The 22018-nt window shown below is 39.7% G+C and overlaps 1 protein-coding gene across 2 annotated transcripts in view; it reads left to right on the top strand.

Moving 5' to 3' along the window:
- fbxw7 (F-box and WD repeat domain containing 7) overlaps positions 1-22018 on the top strand; it is a 115253-nt gene that overhangs the window by 26568 nt on the left and 66667 nt on the right. Inside the window, exons 1-3 of one of the 2 annotated variants that reach the window (XM_071505675.1) lie at positions 6327-6644; positions 13549-13797; positions 14048-14590. In XM_071505675.1, coding sequence (XP_071361776.1) covers positions 6492-6644; positions 13549-13797; positions 14048-14590 — 945 coding nt within the window. In that variant the 5' untranslated portion in view covers positions 6327-6491. Of the gene's footprint in view, positions 1-6326; positions 6645-13548; positions 13798-14047; positions 14591-22018 lie in introns of those variants that run through there. The other variant, XM_071505676.1, reaches the window with a different exon arrangement.

The following is a 22018-nucleotide window of genomic DNA, read 5'->3' as shown; positions in this document are numbered from 1 at the left end:
TTTTAACAGAAACTGGTTAGTTCGCCTTTATATGAGAGGTTGTTAACTTTACAACAAACATTTGCTACACTACTACTTTGATACGATATTTGACTTGTGGGTCTTTTTCCTTTCAGTCTGTCACAGTTTGGGAACTTCAGGATAATTGAGGGCATAATTTGCAAGCCCACTTCAATGTATCAACCATCAATTGGTTTGATTAATGGCACCATGTTAATTATCACACATCTGTCACTTGATTAACCACTGAAATAATTTGTCCACAAGACCAAATCTTAATGGTTTTTCAAAAGAGTGTTGTTCTCCTCTTGGAAATTTAAACACTACAGATTAGGTCAGTGTTAAGTGGGTAATTTCTCCTCTGCTCTGATAACATTAATGATTGTATTGCTTTGGTTGGGGACTTTATAGCCCCTAAAGCTTTCCCCATTACACACTGGTAACAGCAGTCTGCCTTAATGTTTTATTAGTGGCAGCATCAGTCTTCTCATTAAGAGTGTGCTATAGATTTATAGACATCAGTCACAGCACAACTATCTTTATACATCAAAGGGAACATGACTTTTAAATTGTTAAAACAAGGATATAGAGGCAGATGGAGTCTTTCATTTTGTAGAAAAAGAGTGAAGTAATGTGCTTTTTAAATCACTACTTAACAAAGACCTCAAGACATGTAATGATGTTAAAACACAATATGATTTCATGACTTTGTATTTCAGAAATGTCAAAGAAATTGTGTCTTTCTATGTCCTTATTGTAATTTCAGCTTTAGCTGCTGCCAAGAACAGAAATGTTATAAAATGTAGCCTTAGTATGTTTTTGCAAATCCACTTTAAAGTAGTTAGTATCCCAGTGAGTTCAATATAACTAGGTTTGCATATAAGGAGAAGCACTGGTGTCACTGGTTCAGCACTTGGTTTGGAGTTTTGGTATCAGAATTAGTATTGGGAGAGAAGAAGTGGGATTTATGCATCTCAACACAACTGTGAAGTGGCTTAAAAGTAATTTTTCATGGTTGAAATGCAGTGTAATGAAATGTTATCTTTCAGTAATGAAGATTAATAGCAAGAGCCCTCAGAAGGGAATAATTAAGGATTAAGTCCATGGGTTTGAGTCAAAGATTTCAGAACTATAATTATTTATGCATTTGTGGTAGTGCTTTATTATTTTTTTATTTAACCAACAAATTTCAACCACAGTGCTGAGAATGTTAATACACTGCCATTATACATGTTTGGATGATATTTAGATCAGATTTGGTCATTGTGGGGACAAAAGATCTGCTTAAATCAATTTCAATTCAATACATAAACAAAAACAAAAAAATGGGGACAGTTTAACATAAATTTAGAAGAGGATATTCAAACAGCATCAGGTTACAGTAGGGTTTAAGTTTGCAAATCTGTCTTTGCAGTCTCAGCTTGTGATTGAGAAGTTAGTGCTTCTAAGCTGGTTCAGCTCCACAGTAAACCATGATTAATATTTTAAGGCTGCTTTTTGGAACCAGAGGTGCACCACATTCTGATAACACAGACATCTGACACACAGAGACACATTGTAATGCTCACAGTTGAATAAACCCCAAATACACAAATTACATTAACTTTGTTGATTTATTTATTTCTTTTTCTTTTTTAAAAACCAACCAAAGTAGGCTCACTAAATGTTATACACGTCTTGATCACAGAAGTGGGAGCGAAGTGTGAATCATTATTTAACAATGAGTTACATTGTCTCAGCATGAAGGGATCAGCATGTGGTGTAATGATGCCACATTTCAGTCCACAATGGTAGATGAGACAACAGTGACACAGCCTTTTTTTTTTTTTTTTTTGAGCCACACTGTGATTGTCTGTGGTGAGATGAGCACAGCCATCGTCATCCAGGGGATGGGTGGACTGGGTTTGTGTTTGCTGGTTAAGTTTAAAGTGCAAAAAGCTGCCTTGACCATCAGGCTATAATTTTATTTTACATCAACTGTTGAGATACATGTCTTCTGGGATTCATCAGACATATTTTTCTGCTTCCTGGTACAATGCAGCTTAGGGTTATCATTCATTTGTGGCCTTTTAAATTGTAAAATATTTTCCATTTAGTTGATAATAAAATCTGTTAAGACTGTGATGGCAGTGGTAATGGCAGTAAACTGATTTGCCCTTCTGCACTTCTTGTAAACTCATCAATAATTTCGTCCAATGCCCAATTCTCCAGGCTAAAGCAAACAGCAGAGATTGTTATAGAGCACAGTTTTGTTCAGTAAAGCTTTTCCTCAGTTAACGTACCGCTAAATATCAGTTGTGTGGGTACACTGTAGAATAAAGAAACTATATTGTACTTTACTCACACATCATGAAATTCACGGCATATCATAAACCAGTTATCTGGTCACCTGGAGGTTGATACTCCCTAAAGCTGCTGTGTGTCAGCCTTGTCGTTATGGCTTCCTCTGAAATCCTCTGCTATGGTGCAGTGAGTCTCCGTTTTATGGATCAATACTGAAGCATTGAGCTGACACAGTGAAAAGCAATATTCATAAATAATGAACAGGACACCCTTTCACCCTGCCCTGTATTTTTGTCATAGCATCATATTTACCGTTTTGTTCTTTTCTCGGCTAAGTTTTTCTTATGGAGTGCTGATTTCAGATAAATGTGGACACTGCTCTATTCTGTCTTGACGCGAGCTGCTGCATACTTAAAGTGAAGTAGTTTTTTTTTTTTTTTTTTTTTTTTTTAAATGATACTGTCTGTCCTTGTCCTACTTTGACAGTGCTACATTTTCCTTTCTTTAAATTGTTTTGATGATTGTAGAAAGAGGTCTGTCTGTTTGCTGTGTTCAATTTCTCTCCTGATGTGCCGTTTGCTCCAGGGAGATAGCAGCCTGGTGTTTCAGGAAATCTCTGTTGCAGTGAATCACAGTGAGGTGTCACCTTTTAGTAGCACTCCCCTCAACAACACAAAGATGTACCAGTGAGTGAGCACAGAGAACAGCTTTAAGTGCTTCATCATTACCCTTTCCACCCCCTTTTATGTTGGACGCAATTGGCAGGCGGTCACAGCTGCACACTGAAGCATGATGCACCTCGCCCAGATAAATGGACGGAATAATAGCAGTTGTTGTCGTTTTTGTAATATCCAACTTAAAAGAGACTAGGCAGTCGATTTTTAGTGTGGATCTCTGCGTCATTAAACCTAAACATTATGGTGTATACTGCACAGGGTGGACAGCCCAGGAGATACTTTAATACTCTCTGTGGATACACACTTTAATTGACCTCTTAAAAGTGTATTCAACCATGAAGCCACATTCAGAGGTGGTGTGTCTGCATATGATCTCAGTGTAGAGATGTTAATACACCCGAATTTGCTTTGAGCAGGGAAAACTGAGATGAGACACGTCTGCAAAAGTTTAAAATGTTTTGATTTAAGCAAAACTTTCAGCAGTCAAATAAACACATACGGTTGCACTCCACGTAAACACAAGGTCGGGGACTAGGTTTCGCAGAAGTGTGAAGGAAATTAGTTATACAGCTCTTGCCACATGCACATTCTTACAGCATGGTGAAGAAGTGGGCCGCTGAACTTAAGCTTGGGAGTGAGCGCCTGGAAGATGACCCCATCCTGGAAGGCCGGTGACTTGCAGTTTATAACAAGAGCTGTGTAACTCATTTCCTTGATCAGTCACTGCTTGTGTCTGTAGAGTGATGGGGATAAATATGAATTTAGTAATGGCAATGTGTTTCGATTTTATTTTTATTTTTCCCTTATTTGTCACGAGCCCAACTGATCCACTTGTTGCACATGTGAGGTGGAGGCTGACGACGCTGCACATACTGTGTGTGGGATGCAAACCTGTGGAAGTTTAATTTCAAACAGCACCTGCCAGATTCAAATTGAAGTTCTGCTGCTGTTTTGCAAAGTGTAATGGACATGCTGAAACTAGATGAATAAAACTGTTGGTAAACATACTGATAACAGTGTCTGCCATTGTGGTACACGTAAACTCATCTCACTCCAAAATATCAAGAGGTTAATGGTATTAAAGAAAAAACAAGGCAATCTGTTGCCAACTTCCCTCTGTGACAAGGTCTAACACTTAAAGCTTTGAAGACATGCTTCATGACATGTATTACTTTCAATAGAATTAGATTCATCACTGTCTGTATCAATTTATAACTGTCTTGTAAAAGAACCACAATCAAAAAAGCAATGTTAAATCACTATAGGGCAACAACTAACCATTTTCAAGTAAACTGCCAGGTATTTTCTCGATTATTAGATTAACTGTTTTCTCTAGGAAATGCAGGGAAATACAGAGAAATGGTGACACTCTTCCAGGTGAAAGGCACAGGTGAATGGTCCTGGCTTCTGATTTACACAAGATGTATTGTCTGCGATGTCCACTGTGAATAAACATCGTAAATTGATCAAACATCACAGAAAACCGTTGTTCTGTATACCTCTACAACATACCTGAGAATCATTATGTTTAGTAAATAATCCAGTGATAGGTGACTGTATACCCATGGGTAAATTGCAAACATGAACTGCTAATAACATACATATTTTTTTATTGGTGCTGATTGTCAATATATATTTTAGGCTAAAATAATTCTGTCTGAGGGGGGCCCCACTGTGTCAGACTGTGAAAACGCCTGATAGACGAAGAAGAGCAGCAAAACCTCATGTTTTTGAGACCAAATGTTTTTAATTAGAAAATGAATTTTCTGTTGATTGACTGATCAGTGAAGGAGTTGTTTCAGCTTTAAACCAAAATGCAGAATCGTCACATTTCAAGAAATCTCTGTACACTGGGAATCAGCAGTGGAAATATGATTATGGTGTCTTGTTTTGATGTCTCTGATTCTGACGCTGACAAATGTATACACTGATTATTATGTGGTGTTAAAGACGTCTGGTTGTTGCAGTATGGGAAACTGTCACTCTAGTTATTATTAGTATTTTGCAGCATCTGCATAAGCTTTTAGCATTTTCTCATTGTATTGAGGTGGTGTTGGGAGACAATGATTCTGAACAGTCACTTGACATTATTTTGTGTATTTGCTATTAATAGCAAGATGCTACCGTTCCTTTAACAGAGGGCCTGTTCTCAGCTTTTGTCAGCCTATCTTTGCTTTGCCATTATTACTGCCCCCCCCCCGGCTTCGTCAGCTCTGGTAACTATTAGCTTCTGCGCTAAATGATGTTCATGTCGTCCTGTGCGTCACTAGACTCATAAGGTTAAACATCTGTGGTGAGCTGATGAGGGAGCGTGCCGTCTCACTGAAGCTGGGTCAGATGTGGACACAAAAGGGGATTTAAAAAAAACATCTGCACTTAAATTGCAGATGTTTAAACTGACTAATCACAGACATGGAAGCTCTATGTACAGTATGATATTGTGCCTCATTCAATTAATCTAATAAAAGCTGTAAATTATTGTGATGGATTTTAACAAGTGCACTTTTCCCAGCTTTTATTTTCCACTTGCCTTTTCAGGTTTTCTTGATCAATTAAAGAAGCGGTCTTTATGAGGCTTTTCATCCTTGAAATGTCCATTTTATTTCGCTGATTATTAAAGCAATCATCAGCGACAATTTGACTGCAGTGACAGATTATCACTGTAATAATCCTGTCTGCTCTGTTATTGTCTCCTACATGCTTACCCTGGACCCCTCCCCCACTGCATCCTGACTGCATCCTTCTAATCAGTCCTTTCTTATGCATTCAGAGTGGCTTAGATTTCGTCTATATTATCTGCTGCTTCCTCAATTAATGGTAAAACTAGAGGCTTGAATGTCAGGAGTGAAGTACTTTTATCGGCAACTTGGAGGAGCTCAGTCTGAGTGGCTTACTGCTGGAGCTGCTGCTGCTGCTGCTGCTGCTGCTGCTGGTGGTGGTAGTGGTGGGGTGGGGGGTACACAGCGGTGACAGTAGCGTTGACGGGGATAGCATCCTCATTGCACAGCAGCCGAAGGCAGTGGAGGGAGTGGAAAGAAACGGATGGAAATTGTAGGAGACAGAAGGGAGTAGTGGCAGACACTACATCCTGTGTATTATTTTGCAAAATCAGGACAAGGTGTTTTGTAGATGGGAGTGAGTTTGGCAAAAGGGGGAGCTACAGCAGGAGGCGTGTGTCTGTTCAGAGACAGAAGTACAGCAGAGGGAGTGGAGTAAGGGGAAAGCAATCACGAGGGAAATGGACCGAGAAACTGTACTTCCCAACTCAAGTGCCATCACTGTGGATTAAGGTGAGCGTCGGCATCTGTATTGTCCTGACTGTAGATGAAACCAACCTGATCTCGGTGACGGAGTACCTGTGGATCAGCTGCACCCTGTGGAATACATCACAGAAGAGGCATCAGCTGTGAGGACAACTGAGGGAATTCGGCAAAGACCAGGAAGTGGCTGCGGCTTGCAGCTAGTCTCTCTCTCTCTCTTTTTTTTTTTTCTTCACATGTCTTTTAACCCCAGAAAACAGCTAGGCTACTAATGAGCACATCGATGTGTGGCTGTGGCTGCAGCATTATCTCCTCTCTTATGAAGAGACTGGGCCGCACAGCTTGCTGCTCAGATCTCCTCTCCTGCAGCCATACTTCAGAACAGCTGCAGCGACTGGCCACTGGCTGCCCACCTCAACCAAAGGTAACAGTGCATCAGCGCACCGGTGACACAGCCACGTCTATGTCTTCACGCCTCCTGATCAGACATAATGACTTTCATGTGTTATCACCTGTGTGCAATGCAGGAAACATATGGGGCCTGACAGCATATCGCAAAAAGCGCCACGTGTGAAGTGCAGCATTCTTGTATATCTTCCTTGGTTGTCCGAAAAGATTTCTCAGGTATAAGAACTGTGCTACCAGAGAGAGCCGCACAGTAATTGATTCTTTAATGGTACCAGGTGATTTAATGGCTGTCTTGCTGCCTTGACAACAGTGGACTTGCTTTCAGCTAGCAGAGTCATTTAAATGGATGCCTTCAGTCTGCCTGTGGTTTACAGTGATTGCTGCCCCTCCTCAGTTGAAGAAAAAGCTTTTTCTAATGGAACAAATAAAAGCCAAACAAGATTGTGTGTGCGTCTGAGTGCTTGTGTGCACGTGCCAGTGTGTGTGAATGAGAGTGCGACTTTGCTCTAACACGGGCTTCTGTCTCATGGCTGTGGCTTCTAGTGTTCCCTCTGTTTCATTGCTTGTTGTGCACATGACTGTTTTAATAGTTGGCTGGCACTGACTGGGGTTTTAAGTCCTTCCAGAGTCCTTCTGGCAGTTGGCCACTCTCACAGCAGAGGAGATTGATTCTCTTAGTTTCAAAGAAGATTTATGCTCTCATGAGTAATGATGGAAATCCATGAAGGAAAATTTTGTGGTATTATTGGACTGTTGCCCGATAATACCAAGTCATTGTTTTTCTGAGGAAGCATTGTCATAGGATGAAGTGCCTCACTGCAAAATGAATGTGGAGAAACATTGTCCCTCTGTCACGCAGCTCGCGGATTGAGGTTTCACTTTCTTCCTTTGAGACATTACAGGGCACCAGCTTGAAATAGAGCCATCGATTAATAGCTTCTGCATTGAATGGAGATTTCAACAAACACTGTATATTTATGGCATTACGAGGCCATCCAGGAAATGGTTCCTCTTATTTCATTTCTTGGCACAAAGAATTCATGATTGCAAAAGTCAAAATACTCATTAACTCTTATTTGCTTTTGGGTCACATGTTTCAGCTACTAAAGAGGCAGGTATAACACAGTGGAATCTGTCCTTCAGCTTTCAAACACTAATATTGCTCTGTTCAGCCTTCACGTCCCACTGTTAATATTTGAGAATCTAAGCGGAGCCACTATACATCCGCTGCTCGATCTATATCTGTTACTATGTGCTCTGTGCACAGCCAATATTTTCTCCACTCTCTCCAACTGTTCTATTAAGGTCGCTTGGTGTGATATATTGCTGCCATTTAGGGGTTTTCAGCTCAGTCCTCTAATTTTCTCTCCTTATTCTCAACAAGGTTTATGCGCCAGCTGTATCCAGTAGCCTTGAAACGATTGATTGTCCTTTAAGTCAGGTTTCATCTTTTCAAAGCTGGAAATCACTGTCACACTTTAGCCCCCCAGGATCTTAGTTTTCACAATCCATCAGCAAACAGAGTTTCCTCTCAAGCATTTTAATCTTGAATGATTTGGCCTGGGTATTTTTGCAGATATGACCCCAGTTACTGCAATAAGAAGAGAATCTGAACACCCTACTAAACCATACAGATGTTACAAAGATTTCTGTGTTCCTACACTGTTTTTAATTGGAGAGAAAGTTTTGCCTTATTTCGGTCTTCATAATTGCTTTCTCAAGCAATTTCTCATATAAGCAAAGATTTTTGATAAGAATCTCTTAAATTCATGTCTGATAAGATTTCAGACCAACTTTTGTACTGTACTATTTTATATTTGAAAATAACTTTTCTGTCAACCGGTGTACTGGTGTAATGGTTTGCAACTGGACTAGAAATAGATCAGGCCTTATGACTGATACTGAACAGTTAATGTGCCTTTCTCAACCTGATACTGCATGTTGGCTAGGGACACCCAGAAACAATTTTGCAAAAACAAATTTGCTGCCTATTTCACATTGTTTACTTCTGGCACAAAACATAACAGCTATGATGATTGCCTTCAGGTTTAGTTTGAATCAGCAGTGATTGATTGCTGTAGTTGTTTCGACAATGAACACTGAACTGTTCTGATGTAGCTCATAAGCAGGGTGTGACTGACTCTTGTTTCTGGTTTCATTCTACTGCTGTAGGAAACTAGTTTGGATGCCAGCTGTGAGGTGGGGCAGGCAGGTTAGCTGCTGCAGTGGTGCTGTAGAAGGTTAATGCATACCTGTTGCCTACTCATCTCAGCATGTGGAGAGCTGTGTCCAAGCCAACCCAAGGGAGGCACACTCATGCTGAAGTGCCCCATGTTAGGTCTGTGCAGAAGGCTAAAGTAAAGTCTGTGTGTACCACAGCTGTGGCTGTATCTGTCAAGTGCCAACTTGGCACAGCACTCTGAAGAAATCCCAACACCTCCCCATCAGCAGCTTCTTCAGGGACTGTCTGGATGTATGTTGCACTGCCAGCCTGCTGGGCACACACCATCATTGCTGGTCTATATGCATATTATTATTCTAAGAAAAGGAAAATTTGTTTGGTCAGTAAGCACCATTGAAAGTAAACTGCTTAAGGGCACAATTAAGGAAATGGTGTCTAACTTGGCATGCTACAAACTGGTGAGGGAAGGGACTGAATACAGGCAAGATATATTTCCATTTATTTCAGTTGGACAACAGCCTTACAGGAAGTAAACCTTTTTTTTCAATTTTATTCTGGTGTATTTTTTCCACTTTTGGGTGTTGGATAAAGCTATAAATAAAACATTAAAATATTAGTTTTTATAGGTAAAAAGTACAGCAAAAAGTCCCACATTCAACAAGAGCAGAACAGCATGAATATTCATCTGGAGTCGTGTTTCTGGTCACCGGATGCAAGTCTAATATTCCCTCTCTCAGCTTTGTTTTTTCCCGTAAGTTGGCAGAGACAAAATGTCTAGCTCTTTAATTGCTAAATGCTTCACTATGTTCACCAGCTAGTTGCATACAGTGGGTTTATCAGAGCTTTTTGTCTAAAAATAGATGAGAGTGGAGTTTGTGGGCTGGAAAACCAAAACGATGAGCTGGAAGATGTAAAAATGCTCCATAGGACTGAGGAAAACTGCAGAGTTAGAGATAATTCCTCAGTGGGTTTGTTACTAAGAGTGACCTACTTCACATTACACATTTATTTTGTCCAATATTAATTAAAAAATATTGATTAGAGCAGCTTTATTTGCCATTTAATTTAATGATGCACCAGATGATGGTAGTTCACTCCAGGAAAGGTTGGCTTTTCTTTTTCAAAGAAATAGTAGTAGCAATATTTTTTTTTTTTTAAATGATGAACGTGGCTGACTTTAATCTTTATCCAATATCTTGAAAGAAAAAAAATCTTATTTCCTGTGTGTTTGTTCTCAGAGGCTCTCAATCTCCTGGGCACCTGTGTCACCTGTTTGCTCCAGGAGACACAAATTCACACCTGCCCTCCCCAGCCTCCCAAAGCTATTTTTGTCCACTTCACAGCTCTTGCAGGACTAAGAATAGAGACTGATGAATGAAACTTGTGCGTGCAGTACTAAAAGCCATCCAGAGAGTCTTTGTTCACTTCAAGTGTAACTGGAATTTCATCTTTCTATATATTTGCTGAACCAAAGCACCAGTTCAACGACTTTATATGCTACAAGAGAAGAACAATTCATATGATTGTACACACTGCTATTCTGAAATAATATTTGTTCTTGCCATTTGAGTCAAGTGACTGAAGGATGAATGATAATGTCACGATTGGGGAAAAATACTGAAAAATAACAGATTTTCAGGTATAATTGCAGTTTTTGATCAAAATGAGTCAGATCTGAGTGTTAAACGTCTGTCCTGTTTCATCAGGAGAGACCGGTCAGGCTTTTATGGTACGTCAGTCTCTCTCACCCTGTTTGCACTGCTCACAATTGTTTGAACAACAATAACAACAAACAAATTTCATGCTGTGCTTAGGAAACTAATTACGGAACCTTGGTTGTTCCGGTAAAAGGCAGGGACAACTTTAGCTATTCATAGCCTTCCTCTTCTCAGCTCACAGCAATGAACTGGCAGTCCCGAGGGGGTGGGGGGGGGTGCAATCTGAGATCGGGCTAATGCTTCCCACCACAGCAGTGGGACTATACAGCAAAGAGGAGGAGAAGCCTTGCAAAGGGACCAGTGACTTTTTCTCAAGGTCAAAGCAGTTGGTTTGCACTGAAACAGACAAAGTACGTGAGCCTCCCAAAAATATTTTCTCATCTCTTACGTAGCATAGTGAGGAGATCTGGAACTGCAGACTGCAGATTCTTAATTTGTCATAGTTAAGATTAGCTAGAGATAGCATGTGGGCATTTTAAAAGACCCATTGGCATCTTTTTAAGGCTATATTAGCCAAGATTATATACAAAGATTATACAAGATTATATTTAAAAAAATAAAATAAACTTTCTCTAATGTAGTGAACGTGGAAGCTCATGTGCCCAACAGCCAATCAACTGATTAGAAAAGCTGAAGACCTCAAATTATTGTAAACTGGTGAATGGTGAGACTGAAGAATCTGTGCCAAACAGTCCTCCTCTGTGTTGGTCACAATCTTTTTATCTTTACTGTAGTCTTCTTGGAGAATTTATGTAACAGCACGTGCATCATATGGGTCTAAATCACAATTTACAGAGTTATGTGACAGGAAGGAAGTGTGTTCAACTACAATGATGTTTTAACTGCCTTGCGAGACACTGGCAAGTGGTTGGTATATATTTCCTATAACCTGCAGAATATGTGTCATTTATTTGGTCTTACTTCACTACCACTAATGTATGCATTGTTGGTGCTGCATAAAGAAACTCCACTCTAGCACTTATTTCTTTTACAGCTGGTCTTACAGCCACACATGTGTTAAGTTATTGATACTTAAAAGCCTTAAAGATGAAGCTGCTTCGCTTGCTACCTACTCAACCCACAACCACTTGGACCGGACAAACCCACGAGTCACACATCCCACTTACCTTTATTTACATAAGGCATTTTTTGCCACTTGAATGTTGAGTCAGAAGAATATAATTTGTGTATTAAGTTGAACTGCTTTTGAGCAAGTTGTGCGATTCAGGATACACTGATTTAGTAGTTAAGTCAAAGTAAAGATGATATAGTGTCAATGAAAATATTTCACCTCTCACAGTTGTTTTTGAATCACTTTGACTCTGACCAGCTGATCAAATGAAAAGACTTAACTCAATGGAAATATGATGTATGTATAAACATGTATTCTCAAAAAGTTGATTGTTGTTTAGGACCAGAGCTCCTATTGAACACAGCATTAACATTAAATGGGACTGCCTGTTTATAAATAAACAGTACATTATAAATAAGCAATACATTCCCCACATCCTTGTGAATTTCCTAATCTTTTCTGAAATTTGCAGGAAGTTGCAAGGAAATACAAAGAAAATACAAAGAAAACTGCACATGGTATCTTTTTTAATATCAGGCTTTTGGTCTTTTTGGAGTTTTGGATTGAATTCTAGTTAAATCAAATAAAGGTCTGTTATAGTTATAAACAAACCTTTTATTTTTGAGATCAAAAACTTGATTGTGCAGATGAAAATTGTACAAGCCTAAAGAAAATATTGGTGTGTGTGTATAGATGCCTAGTTAAGAAGTGATGTGTACAGTAGATACAGCCTCACATAACTGTACACTTGGTGGACTGAAGAACCAACTCGTTCTTGACAGTGAGGTGTACACATTTTGAATTGGCAAATAGACAATGGTGGCTGTTATTGGATTTATACTCAGTGTCAGCCAATACCCTGACTTCTGGTATGATTATCTGGAGAGAATAATGAGATCAGTGCATCACCAGTAGTGATTGCAGCTGCACTGTCTTTCTCTTAATTAGCATTTCCAGTGTTTAGTCTACACTTGCGACTCCTTCCCACAGTCTCAACTATTGGCTCTTCCTTACCTTTGTCTGGATGTGTCATTTCCAATAGTTAAACTACATATCACTGCCTTGCAGCATCACAGGTGCCTGACCTTTCCTGTAACTGCCAGCACATATAGACAGAAAGTAACTTTGGCTCAAGAGAGTTGATGCTTTGATGGTCACAGATTAGTCCTGTTGCTCGGGTTGGATTTTTGTCTGCATTGCTGCATTTGTGACTCTGCGTCAGAAGGTGAAGCTGTGTCATTGTAGATAAAACTCTGGTGCCTATCCCTCAGTTCCATATATAATTTGAGATATTTTTGAAGCAAACTACGTGACTTGTGTGTTTATTCAGCAGGTTTGCCATCATAAACTGGTGAATACATAGCAGCAACAACAGCAGCAACAGCAATTTAGAAGATAAACAAAATGTCTTTCATTTTTCCTAAGCTTGTAGACTACACAAATCTTAAGGACAATTGTTGGACAAGATTCTGGTGCCATGCAGTGCTTTGCTTTTGTATTTGACAGATTGGACTTTGTTTATTGGCTTTGTTGGATGTTGGAACACTAGCAGCTCTCAAGGCTATTCTGCCCATCCGTCTGCATGTGAGGCAGAGCATCCAATGCTGTGTGATCAGACGCCAAACACAATCACTCCCACCTTTTTTCCTTGTCTGCTGCTGAGCAGCACAAATGTCTCCAAGAGCAAATGTTTAATGTCCATTGTTTTAATTCAGAGGAAAGAATAAAATATGGGGAGTGATAGTCACGCTTTCTGTTGGAGGAAAAAAAAAAGCAGCTGAGCATGTGTTTCTGTATGGAATGATCTCTAATAAGAGTCTGTTCATATTCTTTTGATTTGTCTTTAGCGGTTGAGTGATTTTTGCCTCAAACACAAGCTGAGTGTATACAAAAGAAAATAATGAACATATTGTAATCATGCGTCTTCTGTCATTTTTGTGTGTTGCAGAATGTCAAGCCCTTCTCCTCCTCAGACAGCCTAGCGAAGGTCCAGGAGGTAGCAAGCTGGCTTTTGGAAATGAACCAGGATCTGCTGTCGGGGGGCAGCAGCAGCAGGCGGAGTCGGGGGCCGGGGGGTCCGGCAGTGCGAGGTAACGCCTCCTCCACAGCCCGGGCACCCCAGCAGGCGGCAGAGGAGGGCGATGAGGATGAGCACATGAACCGGGTAGTAGAGGAGGAAGAGCAGCTACAGCAAAGGGTAAGGCCAACTGACACTTTGGTAGATATAATATATTGATACAGAAGCATATGAAATGTAAACCTATAGCCCTAAAGCGGATAAGTGAGTGGTGATCAAGTCATAACATTATTGAAATGTCCTGAAAGCTTGCACTTTGAAAGGTTTGCACATGGGTAACAGAACAGGAGCCAAGGCAACTGTAAGTGCAACAGATGGAATTTTTTTTTTATTAGACCTTTTCTTAGACAAATTGTATTTTTTGTCACAGCCTGAGGCGTCGCAGGTTGACGGTGGGAGAGAACAATCATGGGCGCCCAGCGAGTCGGGAGCCAGCAATGGCCCTCGTGGAGAGGAGGAAGGGGAAGAAGATGAAGATGGCCTGCCGAACGAAGTGAACGGTGGGGAGAAAGGAGCCCGATGGATGTGGGAGACGGAGCAGAGACGACTGCGAGGGCAGCCGCTGGGCGAAGAAGACGAGGAGGAGGAGGAAGAGGAGGAGAACAACAACAGCAGCAGCCACCAAGAGGAGGAGGAGGCGGAGGAGAGGACAGAGGGAGGGGAGGAACAGGGAAGGGAGGAAGAGGAGAGGGAAGAGGGCGAGGAGGAAGAGGAGGAGGATGAGGACGAGGAAGAGATGGACCAAGACAGTGATGACTTTGAACATTCGGTGGAGAGTGGGAGGGAGGAGGAAGAGGAGGAGGAAGGAGAAGGGGAGGAAGGGCTGCGGTCTCCCTCTCTCAGGAACAATGTGTCTGCCCCCAACAACAACCTGGACTCGGGTTGTACACACCAAAGCTCTTCCAACAAGAAGGTAAGCACAGCTATTGTTACTTGAGTAATTAATCAAGTAATAAGTAATAGACCCCATCTCTGAATTATTCAGAGTAACAGGGATACTGTGTCCGTTGCTGTTAAAATTTATTGAAGTCATTTTGCAGTGCTGTGAGCACCACAAACAAAATTCCACTCATTTGTTTTGGTTTGGAGGCCAAAATCTGAGAGGAGGGATATCTCAAAACTTGGAAATAAAAAACCACAACCATTTGCATGGCTAGACACTACTACAGATAAGTAAAGGTGTGTGGGTGAACTGACACTTTAGGATACTTTAACAGCAGGCAAAGAAGTTAGTCACATAGTTTCACAGAGGCAATATTTGACCAGTATGACATCACCACTGTGAAAACATCCCCAAAATGCAATGTACTGGCACCTCAGGGTTCAAAATTAAAACAGCAGCTCCCTCTTTTGGCATTAATATGTCACTGCACTACACTTTCATACAGTGTCCACTCACAACAGGCAGTGACCAAATCTTCATTGTTAAAAATTAGGAGAGGAGCACTCGATTACAAGTTACAAATGTGTGACAGCCAGGTGACACCGTTCTATCTGTTCATTAGTCAGATGGCTGCAATATAAGTTTTTCTCTATATTCGTCTTTGAAATTGCTGAATTTGATGTGACGTTTTCATCAGGTCTGAAGTTCTGATCTCTGTGGTCTGGGGACAAGTAAAATTAAAAGATATTTCTAAGTCTTCAATCTTCTAACTCTAGTAACATTCTTGCTAACTATAACTACTAGCAGCCAAAAGATGTGTGTATGTGTGAAGTGACAAGGTCGAAGGGATCTGAGTCAGGTTGAGTTGAAGATGCTTCAGGTCAGAATTAAGTAGAGCCACAGTCCAACTCTGAACCCGAATCCACTTTTTGAGTATGTGAAGATTTGGCGATTGAAACAACATTATACATTTGAAAAGGCGCATACAGACTTGAAAAGGACAAACCTGAACTAATGAATGTATTTGACAAGAGAGCACTGAGAATGTGGATTGCGCATAGGCCTGGAATGAGAAGCATTTAAGACTGGGTAAAGGGTGAAAGGTGCAAATACTTCTCTTCCTAACCTAGTGAGTCCTGATTTATTCATTCATGTTCCCACCGGGCCATGTGACATTTGTTATAGCTATTCCCATCTTTCCCTGATCTTTTCATCCTCTTTCCTAGTCTTCTATCACTCCTCAGTAAATGTTGTCAATTACAGGACTTGACTCAAGATCTTGGGTAAGTCTAAGCAGATGAGGCAAAAACTGTTGAAGGGATACATTAATTTCAACACTGTGTTGATGGGAGCTTCTTTACGTGATGGTAACAGAAAACAGAAATGCAGATGCTTCTTTGCAGGAGGGGGGTATGGTTTGGATCCACCTCTCTTTTTATGAAACATTTTCATCCTGTTGGGAGTCATCATCTCCAGGGTGACAGTGCCACTATTCACAGATCTTGAGGATTTTCTGAATGGTTTAATATGAAAATTATGTGAGTTACTATATGTATTATAAAATACGTATTTTATCATGCAGTGGACATAAAAGATTTTTGTCCAGATGGTTAGAGTGTCTCTAGGATTCAGGAAATACTTTTTTCTTTGTTGTTGAATAACTACTGATTGCTGAGTATTTATCTTTCAGAGGTAGATGCTTTCAAATGTGAGTCAAATATAATGCTAATGTAGCATATGATAGACGTGCACTTTACTGAGACACGTTATGTTAGTTTTTCCTTTAATTTGTATCCTCCATCTGTAGTTATTTAGTACAAGGAAAGCAAATGTTATTAAAAGGCAGGCCATTACAAATCTCCTACAATGCTGACTGGTTTTCCTACGACAGGTTTGCATCACTTAGGGGAAAGATAAAAGCTGATTACAGACATTAAGACATTTTTAATGGGAAGATCATAGGAAGCACATTGTATCACTTCCATTATCTCTGAGGGGTACTTGGCACAGTCCAGATAAATACTGAGTTCTAACATTTATCTCTAGTATCAATAAAATGGCTTCAGTTTGTTGTTGAAACTACAAAATTATTGGACAAACAGATTAATGATGAGTCATAACAAGTAAGAGGGATGGTATTTCTTTGCATCTCATGTATCATGCTGTATTCCAGGACCAGTTTGTTGTGCAGTGTGTTATCGAGGAGCGCAAAATACAAAAATAATTATAGCTTTACAGCTTGCTCATATATACTTCATTCATGTGCACAATGTACGGAAGCTTTTTTTAAGTCCTGTTGAAAGTTCAAACCCCACTGACTGATTTACTGACATGGTGAGTGACGGCTGTAGCTGGAAACAGAGTCGGGCTTGATGATCAAAAGACGTGTGTAACAAACTGTCAGATGTTCCTGCAGCAACAGAACTAATGTGCTCAGTTCAGAGGGCTCTGCTGCAGCACAGCACCAGTGTTTGGATGCTAATGCTGGTGTCTTGTTTCAGTGATGACTGATGACATGGCTATTTGTTCAGTGTGTTTCAATGGCCTTCACCCCACCTGCATTTAAAAGAAGGAAATGCAGCTTGCCAAGATGTTTTCAAGAAGCTAGGGATGATAATCATATTTGTTTTTTTTGTGATGCATTGACAGATTATGACTAGAGCAAACCAATAAATTAACTGTCATCTCTAAGTATTGGCTTAGTGCTGATATGTTGTATCAGTGTATATTCAGGCCAAAAAAGGACCTAGAACCTAAAGAAGAACTAGTAGAAATTTAGAAAATGTCATCACGATGTAGTTTGCCCAGTAGACTAAATTGTCCTTGCTTATATTGGCCTAAATATAGCAGAATTTGCTCCTGTGTGCCTCTCACCATCTGACACAGCTGTCAGATAGGTTTGTCAGGGTCTCAGTCTCCGTGGTTGGCCAGCTGGCTTTGAAGTTGAATGTACACATTTTGTTCAGCTGTGGACTCTGTATGCTTGGAATTAGGAGTGGCGCTGAAACAGTAGCCCAATTTATTGACAATGTGTTTTAGGTGTAATGTCAATATGGTGAATAATATATGATGTCGGCAGTGGAAAATCTACTGCACTATAGCTGCCTTTGGGAGAGAGTTGATGTGTCCTACAAAATTGGAAAACTTTATCTTAGGAACCATCATTACACGATTTTACTTTCTAATCCTATTTGAATTGTCCCCTAATTCCAGTGTTTGCCAATTACATGACACTCCTGAAGCCAGACTGGCCTTTTTTGAAAATGGATTCAGCCAATTTGACATAGTAATGTAATTTATTTCAGAGCTTCAGGGCTACAGTTGCAATTGCACAGTGTCTTTCACCATTGAATTTAGTTTGGGGAAAATTAAAAGGCCTTTGTTAGATGATTGTAGATGAATAAATGAATAAAATAAAAGGTTAAGTAGTTCCTGGATCATTTACTGTCACAAGATTTACATGTGACAAGAGATATGAGGTAGTTTGGAAACTTAAACAATAAAGCTTCATCAAAGAATGTTGTGAGATAATTATGTCTTCTTGTCTGTAAGAAAGTACATCCAATCTTGTGGTACGAAGAACAAAGTGGATGAAATTTGTGATTAGTGATAAATTATTAAGTACTTTGATAAACAGGATTTAGCAGCTGAAGAAATGATGGAGCACTTTGACAGGACAATATATCCCTCATAATCAAATACAGACATGAAAGCTGACTGCACAGTAGTTTTCTGATTGAAAAAGAAAACCTTTAATTCTATACACTTAACCAAGCTTGATTTTTAGTTTTTGACTCAATTGTTGAATATGAATCTTAAATGAATATAGTAACTAAGTAGATTCACGATTAAAGAAGATTAAAACCCGAATACTAATAACATGACACCTATTTGCTGTTGATTAGTTGATGGAGTAAAAATTCCGCAGGTTAGATATTTCACCTGAATATGAATCCATCAATATTAGCTCTGAAATTCAAAATTGAATTTTACATGTGGTGTATCTGTTCACTAAAACCATAAACCTAAATATATTATACCATCCGCATCGACATGTTTAAAAATCCTGTGTGTCCCTGTAGAGTACATACAATGAAATATGGTGTGCATTTTGACAGCTGCATCTTGTTGGACACATGCATGCTGCAGCTGAGTTGTAGTAGAGGATGAGTAGCCATGTTTGGACCAAGAACGTGACAGACCATGTGGGTTCCAGTGCTATGTACCAGGCACTCCATGTGTAAGAGCAATGAGTAAACGTAAAGCAGCACTGTACTAAAATACGATGATGTTCAGCTCTCTGTACGTGTGTTAGCATGCCCCTGCTGAGGAAAGGCTGTGTTCCAAGGCTCCAGGTGTTGTAGGCTCAGGTCACTGGAACTAGACGCTCTATCTCCTCCTCTTGACTCTCCTGTCTTTTGACTCTGTGCCAATAGGTTGATCCTTCAGATCATGCTGCTCATTTAACCTTCAAAAGAAGAGCTTCATGAATCAGTATTTAAGCCGTGCTTTAACATCCCTAAAGACACAATGTGCAAAGATATTCTCGTGCTGAGTCAAAACCTCACTCACATTTACATTTTAAGCAGATGCTCCTCTATTAAAAGGTACTAAAAAGGCAGCGCATCACATGATACCTTGCAGAATATATGGTGGCGGGTTGACATGAGGCCGGTGTTGATATCTGTATATTGTGTCATATACATTGGTCCCTGGGAACGCAGATAGTTTGTTTGACATTAACAGGTGCAAGAAAGGTGTATGGTTTTTTTAAGGTAAGTGTTAAAGGTTGTTAAAAAACATAACAAAGAAAATTGTTTCATGCCACAACCCCTAATGGAAATTCCTGTGATTTGCTGTTCCTGGCAAAAAACTTGACATTGGCAAATGAATACTCCATTAAAGGGGAAGCTGTCTGGGAACCCCTGGGAGCTGTGAATATACAGTTACTACTACTGTAGCTAATAGGATTTAAAGACCCTTTATACTGCTTTGCTTTTCAGAAAAAAAATAGCAGGTAAATTTGAGGCTAACATTTAAACCAAGTTTTATTTGTTGGACTGTAGAAAAATAAGGAATTTGATGATTTGTTTCCAATGTCTGGTTTTCATAAATCTGCATAAATGTGGCACACATTGCTCTTCTCCAGGTGCAGTGTAGAAGTACAATGTTTTTTACTGTGCTATTTGTAAATCTTGAAATTAAGGATAACATATTTTATTACATGGCACAGAAGAGAACATTAGATACTTTCAAAAAAGCATTTTCACAAAAAGAAACACTTATTTCCAAACTATAACCAAATCTTCAAGTCTTAAAATGTAATCATGTGAAACTAACAGTTTTTTTTTAATATGTGATAAGAATAAACAGGAACATATTATGCCCATTTTGGGCTCCCTACAGTCCACTGCTGTCTGCCCATCTTAGAATTAATTTGAACATATCATTCATGGCCAGTGACTAAGGCATTATGTGATTTTACAGGATTAGATGTCTCATAATGACTCATCAGAGACTCTCGGTGGAGAAATGAATCTGCAGAGCTATGACAAGTCAGAGCAAGAGGGCACAAAGAGGGCAGAGTGCATTTAACGGTGTTAAAGTGACCCCAACACTTGCTAAATAAAGCATTGATTTATCTTGATTAAAAGAAGATAGAAATATATTAATATTACAAGGTTGGTGTCTAATTAGTTAAGTACATTTTGTTTTGATAAAAATAAATTATTTTACTTTAGTCTCATAGCCTCCTGCCTGTTAGGCAGACAAAGTGTTTGCATACATCTACATCTGAACATTATTGAAACTGGAATAAAAGTATCTATTTAACCCTAATCTGTTTTTTATCATTCATAGTTGCTCACATGTCCTTATTCTTTCTCCTCCTTTTGTCATGTGTTGTCATATTTTCAAAGATGTCAACATCTTTCCAAACACCAACATAAAAATGACTTCTACTTTGTGAGTAGTGATGAAAGGATTTTTAAAGATAGAGGGCAGCCTAATTCTAGTGCTTGTGGGTATTTGGGGATATTTGACTTGCACAAGGCTGAAATAATTGTTTTGTCCTAAGAACAGAAAGCTTCATGGCATTGTGTGATATGTCTCTAAACTATATACATATGAACTAGACCTCTACCAGTCAGTAAGAAACTTTCATGTATGGCTGTTTGAGATCAGAATGAGCAACTCGTCAGACAAATTGTTTTTACCATAGCAAACTTGCACAATTTGTGGCACATTCAGTTTTTCATTTTTCTTCAAACACACATTACCGTTCATTGCCACTAATTAAATGTTTTTACAAAGAAAAGGCTGCCTGCTTATTGTAGGTGGTGACGCCCACACACTGGCCTTGTCACACAGGCAGAGATGAGCCACAAAGGATCAGTGTTCTCATCCTCCCACATGAAAGCAACTAGTTTGAGTCACCAACAATATATACTGACGACAATTTTTTTCACACAAGCCCTTGTTATACCCGTTACACCTCCACTCACCCATTGAATCATTCATTACTCAGCAGTCTCTCTTTGCCTAGCTTCTTTTCTATAACTTTTCTAAGGCATAATTATGGCTAAAATAAAGTTTTATTTGTGTGTGGTTTTTTTTTTTTTTTTTAAACACTCACCCTAAAGTGATTATTTCTCACAATTGCCCTTCCTTCTCCATTAGCAAAGTTTTTTTTGACATCGAGAGGTTAAATTGCACAGAAATTGCATTAAGAAGGATGATGCTCCAAATTCAAAGACCCTGTCTCCATTGTGATGTAAAAACAGCAAAGATGTAAGTTCCAAGGTGACAAGGCAAATCATACTACCAACGAAATGACAAGGTAAATACCTATATCATCATCAGTAATGCCACTCCTAATTGAATGCTGGTGGATGCTTTGGGTTTATTGCATTATGAAGGTCTTTGCATTACAGATTTAGTTTTCCGAAGAAAAGGTGCTTGGTTGTGTCATTCATAAGGTTCAAAGCATAGTCGCTGTTAAAATTTAAGTTTTGTGTTTCTCTCGCAAGATTGTTAGCGTTCATCTTTATGACCCTGCCTTTGACAGGATCCTGTTGTATGGGGGGCTTTGCAGAGTAGCATTGTTGTCCCAGTCTTTGACACCAGAGGGAGTCAGTGTTCTGAAAGTCCAGTCCATACAATAATCTGTGGCCCACAGGTTGTGGGTGCTTGTTGCAGCTGAGCCCAGACTGTACCACAGGCTTTACCCAGTAATGAACTGCTGCTTGCCTCGCATGGGCACTGTCCAGCTGTGTGAGCAAGGGAGTTAGTGTTCATTTGTTTGTTTTTTCTAGTATTGCCTCCGGTGTTTGGCAAAGGTTGTAGCTTATTGCTGGCAGATGTAGAGAAGGTGTGGGGGTGAATAGGATGAGAATGGTGTAATGCACCATTGTGTATGGTGCATGTATCTTTGCAGATTCTCATTTGAGCTTCAGTGTT

This window comes from Trachinotus anak, unplaced genomic scaffold, assembly GCF_046630095.1.
Source record: "Trachinotus anak isolate AG129_WGS33_773 ecotype Australia unplaced genomic scaffold, CSIRO_AGI_Tana_v1 ptg000019l, whole genome shotgun sequence".
Lineage (NCBI taxonomy): Eukaryota > Metazoa > Chordata > Actinopteri > Carangiformes > Carangidae > Trachinotus > Trachinotus anak.
The sequence above is the reverse complement of the archived record's forward strand: the minus strand, read 5'-3'. Positions and strand labels throughout refer to the sequence as shown.